Genomic DNA, 8,536 nt, shown 5'->3' with positions numbered 1-8,536 from the left:
TTTTTTTTTTTTTTTTTTTTTTTTTTTTTGCTGAGTTAACAGTTAGCTGTAGGCAGGCCAACAGTCAGAGGACCATAAGGATTCTGGGGTTTGGTACATTGTGATGGGTTAAGCACTTTGATGAAGAAGCATTAAAAAGCACAGACCACTGGTAATATCTGAGGGGGCCTAGGCAAACGTGAAATATTCGTATTGGAGGCAATATGCAGCAGTACTCTGCATCTGACTCAAACCAACGTTACAGATTAGCCTGAAAAGCCTTCACTTCCTGAATTAGCAATCAGCGGGGTTAGATGCTGATCTGATGTAAATCAGCATTGTGTCCCTGGCTTCCACTGCAGTGTCAATCACCAGCAATAGATCTTACATTCCCTCAAGTCTTGAATCAGTTCAGCCTTAAGACTATTTTTTCAGCCTCAGCACGTCTTCCCTTGAGTCCTGAGATCTTTTAAATTTCTCACCTCCTTTGTTTTTTAAAAAAAGATATTTCATTGTTGAATGTACAAGGAAATTGTGTGGGATTTACTTGGGGCTAATGCTCAGTCCACTCACAGAAACCTCAAAGAAGTCAAAACAAATAGCAATAAACCACTGAATTTTGATTGTTATAAAAGGTAGTCGTCTTTCTGAATATTCAAGGCCAAATGTAAATCTGGCATAAGCAGGTTATCATAGAAGCAATCATTTTATATTTGAAATACAGTTATATGAAAAACTTTTCATTAAATCCAGTCTCATTAGGGTGTGATTGCACCTAATTGCCCTGAGTGCAGCTTTGGCACACTCTTAATTCATATCTTTGTATTTGGACAATTCAATAAATATAAATTTCACCCTGGATAGGATGAAAAGTTTGTTAATGTAACCACATTACATGGGGAAAATTACTATTAGCACACCAGTATTTTTTCTTAAGTTTTTGATCAGAGATTGAGGCTATATCAACTTAATACCTTCTAAATATGTGAATTCTCTGCAGCCTCTAGTTTTCAGCAGAGATGCTTGGGACCTCCCAGAATCAGACTGTAAAGCCCTAAGCTGCAAATGAACTGTTGTCTTCCTTCCTGAGGTGACCATGTTTTTTGAGAGAAACAAAACAACAACCAAACAAGTGATTAAGCTGTTGCTCATTAGTTGTGTTTGCTTTGTTTCGGAGGTAGTGGCAAACACTGCAGTAAAATGACAGCTAATCATCTCCTCCTTTTCGCTTTGACACCACAAGTTAGAAAGCGCGTTAATGAAAAAACCCCAGCAATTAGTTAGGGTGCATTAGGTTTTTGCACTGCAGTTGTTTCTAGCAATGAGAAGATGCGTATCTGTTTTGGTCATTCCCCTGTATGTTTTTGGCAAGTAAAGAACGTACCCAACTGTAAAGCCTAGGAGGAGGCTAACAAAACCCTTGTGAAATGAGGTGAGTCTTTTTCCTTTCTTCTTGTTGTTTTGCGAGAGAGTTTACAGTCCTGAGCAGATAGCTTTGTGGTCTGGACGATTTTCAAGAAACTTTGCATAATGAGCATTTTTATCAGTTGATAGAAAGTTTGCTTTCTGAAATAATTGCCAGGGCTCAAAAATCAAAATTACAGGTAAACTTAAGACAGTTGATAACAGGAGAAGGATAACATTAGGTTAGCCCCGGCTAGCTCTACACCTTTGTTGCGTGTTGAGGATTATCAAAAGAAGGCAGAATGCGTTTATCTTCTAAGCTTTTCAGACATGTTGTTACTATTATTAGCGTTTAATTTCACAGTAAAGCCCGCATTCTGCCACTTTTGAGTATGCACAGGCTTTCTGTGACTCTGGTGTAACTCACTACATATAAGAAGTTCCTGATCTTGGAACATGCAAAATAGCAGCATTAAATAACGTATAAATAAATATCTCTATTTAAAAGGGATTCCCAGGGACCTGTTCTTGTAATTTTAACTAGTTATAATCCAAAGAGAATACTTGCAGAATGCGGTTTCATCTTGCCCTTGGTAGCACAACCCTTGCACATGAATAGTCTCAGAGAAACCGGTGTTAACCACGTATGGGAGGGAGGGTTTGTAACGCGGCCGTACAGTGCTGCTCTTCACATGTAGCTTTGGTGGGAGGGCACGGGGGGGCCCTTTGGGTCTGGCTCAGCTGGGGGTCCCAGTGCAGCGGGAGCTCATGGCAGCCGGGGCCGCTTGCACTCCCAAACCCAGCTTCCCCAGGAGCACTGCTGCTCCTCTGGATCTCATGTGATGCCTCACTCCTAGCACCATTTCTTGACTAAAGGGAATGCATACAAATCTGAATCTGTGGGTGTGTTAGAATACACACTCTAGCAAAATAGTAATTAAGATGACATCATATAAACACTTCTGCCATTAAAAGTCCAGAAATAAGGAACTTAAAGTATTTTCTTTTTCAGTCTAGCTTGCATTAAGAATACTATATCAGAGATGTGAAGAAGGCATGTGTCATTTGTCAATGGAATAAACCAGTACAATATCAAATTAATATATTTAGAAAGAAATGTTAAAGCAGTCTTACCATGGGGTTTTCTGGTGTATGCAGCAGTTCAACATCCTACAATAAAACAAGTCCAGTTTAGAAAAGTTTAACATTTGAAAGTGATATCTCTCACAAGACACATTCTAAGCAATACATAATGCTGGAAAATAATTTAGTATTATGACAAATAGTTTGCTTACCTTGTCTTTAACTGTGGGTTCTAACTGTCTAATTGTCTTCACAAGCTGTTTGTATTTCACTATTCTGTATGGAGATGCAGTCAGCACCGTACTGGAACAGAGGAAAAGCATACAGAAAATAATCATCCTCTCCATGTTAATGAGTTGTAAAATGTGCCAGGAGCAAAGTTGTGCTATTCAAGATGAGCGCTTGAGTTTGAGCTGTGCTCAGGTATGCTACGTACCTACCTATATATTGCTCCTTGCTGGAGTTGTAAAACCCACCCATTTCAGTTTGGAAAGCTTTGTAGAATGGATTAATGAGTAACCCTTTTTTCTTTTCCACTGGCTAGGTGCATGTATGCAAGTTTGTGCGTAGGGGGCAGGGATTGATGGAGTGAACGAAAATATGCCCCATCTGCACATTGGACAGGAAAAAAAGAGAAAAGGGTGAATTCCCATTTTCACTTTGAGTCAAGAAATGAACGTAGTAAAAAGTAGGTACTTAGAAACCACAGACCTAGGTAAACAAAGATTCTGCAATTTTGTTTTTCCTGTTTCTTACAGCAACGAATCTCTCCAATCCATCTGAAGTTCTTCTGTACCATACTGGAGAAATATGACAGGACTTCTTTTCAGAACTTAAGTGTATTTATGCTACTTACCTTATGGCTCCCAGGGATGTTTGTTAGCCAGTTCCCACTAATGTCTGTGAACTGACACTTTTACATTCTTAGCTTAGTTTCTGCAACAGCTGTGAGTAAAAGCTCATCTTGGTATTTAAGCCAGATGAAGTTTGATTATATTTACTTGGAACCAGTACCAGATATTTTAACAGCATCGTAAAGAGTATGTCCACTGTGTGTAAAAGTTGCAGGGAGATGCATTTGCCCTGGGAGAGTTGGATCCTCATACCATGCCCATTCCCCAGATGGGAGCGATACTGGAAGATCAGGGACTAAATTCTGGGGAGTCCCAATTTTGCAGTGGTGGTACAGTGCTTGTGGCAGCTAAACACATTCAATTAAATTCTGCAGCAGCTAGGCTCGAGGATAGTGTTGCAATTTAATGCAACCCCTTCAAAGGAGATGTGACACTGAGACTTGAGAATTCTCTTGAGAATGGAGAAGTGCATTTGTTTTGTGTGAAATCCAAACAAAAGTGCATACTTTAAAAAATGTAAGGCCAAAATAAAACCAGCAGAATGATCTGAATTAAGAAGGCAGACTCATAATTTCCTTCAAAATTGATGCCTGTTGTAATTAAGTATATAAGCTGCTTTTGAGGAAATTTATTTAATGTTTTGAAGATGTGCATTAGTGAAGGGATTTTTTTCCAGATTTTTTTCTTTTTTTTTTCCAGAAGATGGAGAGATTATTTCTGACAGCAGTATTCTTTACATGAAGAGCATACTTAGCTCCTGTTAACCATAGCTGAACCTTCATCTTCTCTGTAGCTTATTGACTAGTAACTTGGATGAAGATGCACTGTATACTCAATCCAGTTCTTGACTATGCTGTTGGAAGTGTTGATAAGCAAGGAGCAGGCTGGTGATAATGTCTGCTGCTGACTCTTTTTTTTGTCAGTGTTTCAGCTTTGGATTCTTTTGAGGAGCTCCTTTGAGCTCAGCTACTATAGGTAATTGTGCTAGCCCTGTCAGCCTTTATTTTATGCATCTGTGTTTGGTTGATAGGTTGGAAGCTTCCCACTTGGATGTGGACTACGATCCTACTAGCTGTGTCCTTATTTGGTGGTTTGCAGTTATTCATGCAAAGATACCACTGCAGATTTGCATTGACCAGGCAACTTCAGGACCACTCAAGAACTTCAGTGAATGCACAATATGACTCTCCATGTATTTTCAGAAAAGTAGGGCTGGAAGGGGCAAGTTAGAAGACATTGGCTGCTGTCATCATAAAGCTACATTGTATATTGGCTTTAATATTTTATCATATCAACCAGAAATGCTTCACCTATTGTCAACTAGGGATTTGCTAGACAAGAGTATGCATAACAGCATTCAGGATATAGCTATATCTCTGGGAATCCTTTCCAGGCACTGGTTATGAGCTATATGGCCACACATAACAAAACCTGCAACTCCACAGTAGAATTATACCTGTGTAGCAAAAAAAGCATTTTAATTTTCATCTTCTGTTTTTTTTTCGTAAGCTTGTAATAATTACAGATCTCATGCAGTGACCAGGTCTTAAAACAGTGCTGCTTCTGGAGTTCTGTTTAATACCTTTATTAACTATCTGGATAAGGGGATCAAGGGCAGTGATTGTCCCTTTCTTCTTGGCGCTGGTGGGGCCACACCTCAAGTACTGTGTTCAGTTTTGGGCCACTTGCTATGAGAAAGACATTGAGGTGCTGGAGCGTGTCCAGAGAAGGGTGAAGAAAGCGTGTGAGGGGTCTGGAGCACAAGTCTTATGAGGAGGGGCTGAGGGAGCTGGGGTTGTTTAGCCTGGTGAAAAGGAGGCTGAGGGGAGACCTTATCCTTCTCTATAACTACCTGAAAGGAGGTTGCAGTGAGGTGGCGGTTGGTCTCTTCTCTCAAGTAACAGGCAATAGGACAAGAGGAAATGGCCTAAAATTGTACTGGGGAGATTTAGATTGGATATTAGGAAAAATTTATTCACCAAAAGAGTTGTCAAGCATTGGAGCAGGTTGCCCAGGGAAGTGGTTGAGTCGCCATCCCTGGTGGTATTTAAAAGATGTGTAGATGTGGTGCTGAGGGATGTGGTTTAGTGGTGGACTTGGCAGTGCTAGGTTAACAGTTGGACTTGATGACCTTAAGGGTCTTTTCCAACGTAAATGATTCTAAGATTCTAGGATTCTGTATTGTACAGTGAAACCTACAGTGTGAAAGAATGGCTGTACAATAATACCAGAGACCTTTTGGGCAGTAAGTAATGACAATGAAAATTGTCATTTTCTACCAGAAGCATCACAGAAATATGGCAGACTTTACTCATTTGCTGGTCCAACAGGATAGTTCATGGGTTTGGTGGAGGCAAACCACCAAATTCATGGGAGGGGAGATGGCTCTATCTGAGATATTCCTGAATTAAATCTATTATATCTGAAATCAGTTTTAAAGTTGGTGGAGTAATTTGAATGGAAAGCTAAACAGTAAGTATTTGGCAATGCAGTAGCGGGTCGTTGCATATTATGTTTCTAAACCGTATAGTTTTGTGATAGAGGCTATAATGTCACAATAATTGCTTGAAGAAAGGCATACTGACAGAGAAAGTGAAATATAAGGACAAAGAAGAACTTCCTTTATGTCTAGGCAGTGGAGAAAACTCCTTGATATCCCTCTTATCAGATAAGAGTGAGCAACATGCTTTTTATATACGTCACTTCTCTTTTGTGGCTTAGGAACATGCTGAGTCAAATAATGACACTCTCTCTCGCACCGTCGCCTGCCTGGCCCCAGAGGGACAGCTGCAGAGTGGAAATGTGAAAAACCTCCCATCCCAGGCCTGCGAGGCTGAGTCCTCCTTTTTCCTCTTTGCGACAGTGTCACCCAAGTGCTGAATGACTTAGACCCTGAAAGCCCAGTTCCCCCACCCACATTTTCCTTTACAGTATAGATGAATGGAGGCTTTTCCCATAGCTTAGTCATTGCTATGGCTCAGCCAAAAAAGCCTGTAATGTACAGGGCTGCTTTCAAAGAATTTTTGTAACTTATGTACGTGAAATATATACTATCTGTGACTTGGGGGGAATTTTAGGAAACCAAGGGGAGAAAGTTATGCTGGAAAATGGGAGACTGGGAAGAAGACTCTTGTAGAGAAGATTTGGGACAACTAGTCTTCAAAATGTTTCTGACAACTTTGCAATTCCAACCTCTTTCAATCTTATTTTCTTATTATAAGCTTTGATATAATTCTTCTGTCATTTAACCTTGCTTTGAAAAGAGAAAATCAAACCTGGGAAAAAATCTATTCCTAACTTGTAATTGTATTTGCTCTAAAAATCAGAGTAAATACAACTCTGAATGGGGTGGTGTAGCCACTAAAAAATTAATAGACTGCATATGACACTATAAAAACATTGTCATTCTCCATAATGTTCCTCCAGAGTTAACTTATAGCCAATGTCTAATCCATACTGAAGTAGATCTAACATTGGCTAATAAAAAGATTCCACACAGTAAATTAAGGAATTGGATGATTAAATGAAGCAACTCTTATGGGAGATTGTACATTTCAGTCCTGTAAAAGTGTACTGAAGATCAAAGGGATGCCAAGCAAAAGCTTTTATTGCAGAAGATTCTTCTTCTGTCATGTAAGGGTAATGACCTTAAGCAAAATATGTAGCACAATTGCTGGAAAACAAGAAGAATAAGGCAAGTGGCTGGATTATGATGTGAACAGTTCTCTTCTTCAAAGAGCTTGTGTGTGCCAAAGAGTGCCCCCTCTGTATCTGCAGCTCCTAATAGTGTCTGGAGTGATATCTGGGTGCTGTGGCCATGCTGGTGTTTGGCCTCTAGCTGTTACCAGGTTTGAAAATCATTATCTTGCACTCCTAGCAGTGAACATCACTGACGCTAGCATTATAATTTGTGGTTCTCAATTGCAATAAAGGCTGAGATGCAGGTTGCTGCGTAACAGAAAAAGAGGCAATGTAAGAATGAAAGAGGCTTGGTGGATGGAAAGTAAAACCTGCTTTCAAGAAGATACAAAATCTTTCTGAATCTAGTACAACCATGCTCCTCATTTTATCGAAGTTTTGGAAACAGCTTCAGCTAGTGAAGATGTGTGAGCAATGCAAAGCCATTTGCAAATGTTCCTGTATTGCCTCATGTGTTCTGTACCAGCCATTATTGTCTTCATTCTCCCTGGTTCAGAAGAAGTGGGTGACTGTAACTATAAAGCCAAAGAGTTTAACAGCAATTGTATGTACGTTAAATACCAGGTGCATGCTGCTCCTAGGCCAACCCAATGATGTTTGTTATGCACGTAGTTTGATTGATGTAGTTCTAGCCTTATCAACTGCTAATAACAAACTGTATTTAGAAAATGTCTTGTCAATACCTAGACCCTGAGGCAAGCCTGGACCCACTATGCACAGAACCAGATATTCAAAAGAACTGTCCTCTTGTGACCACGTCCTTTCAAGTTTTTCCTTTAATGTTGGAGTAGCCTCCCACCTCCTGGGTCACAGCTTTCTCTGCATGTAGGATGGAAGAAGCCTCACTGTGTCACCAAGTCTGGTCTTCTGCCATTGGAGGCATCCACGTCATATAGTTCCTTTCACATCTCAGCTAAAAACTCCTGCACAAGGCCTTATCAGTTCTATCTCTCTAACGATAAGAGCTCAGAGCTTCTTCTGTGCCCGAGCTGTGTTCCAGCTTTTATAGGGCAGCTTCATTTGTATTTACAGTACTACTAATAATCTTTCCCTCCTGGCGGAGGACAGCCACCTTCAGAAGACAAGGCAGAAGTTGACAGGAAGTCAAGCTACCACAGTTCTCACAATTTGAGGGCAGAAAGTGGTTGCTCAGCTGAAAGCCACAGGCAGGGAGAGATGGGGGCAACAAGCAAGTAAAGTCAGTGCTCTTCTTCTTTGTTGCAACAATGACTTCTCCTGAAGCTGCTGTGCTTGATGGCATTACACTGTGAATTTTCAGGTCTCCTCATGAAACATGGCCCATAAGTGCGCAATCTTTCTACCTCAGAAATGTTCTCTATATGCAGTACGTGTTTCCTGACAGCTCCCCTAAGAGACATTGTGGCCTACGGTGTGAAAAGCGGTGATGTGGTAGTACTGAAACCCAACAGTGAATGTCATGTTCATTCAAAATGTTCGGAAAAAAGAATCAAAAGAGATACAGAATTACACACAGAGACACAGAACGATAGGGGTTT

General features: G+C 40.4%; 1 protein-coding gene across 1 annotated transcript in view; it reads right to left on the bottom strand.

Annotated features, from left to right (window-relative positions):
* Positions 1–2,813, bottom strand: part of IL21 (interleukin 21) — a 5,250-nt gene extending 2,437 nt beyond the window's left edge. The window contains exons 1-2 of the mRNA XM_014949820.1: positions 2,679–2,813; positions 2,518–2,553 (exon numbers count right to left, since the gene is read on the bottom strand). Coding sequence (XP_014805306.1) covers positions 2,518–2,553; positions 2,679–2,813 — 171 coding nt within the window. The remainder of the gene's footprint in view (positions 1–2,517; positions 2,554–2,678) is intronic.
* Positions 2,814–8,536: the final 5,723 nt, after the last annotated feature.

The sequence above is a fragment of the Calidris pugnax genome, unplaced genomic scaffold (assembly GCF_001431845.1).
Source record: "Calidris pugnax isolate Ruff unplaced genomic scaffold, ASM143184v1 scaffold42, whole genome shotgun sequence".
Classification (NCBI taxonomy): domain Eukaryota; kingdom Metazoa; phylum Chordata; class Aves; order Charadriiformes; family Scolopacidae; genus Calidris; species Calidris pugnax.
Note: the sequence above shows the minus strand (reverse complement) of the source record. Positions and strands in the feature narration are given on the sequence as shown.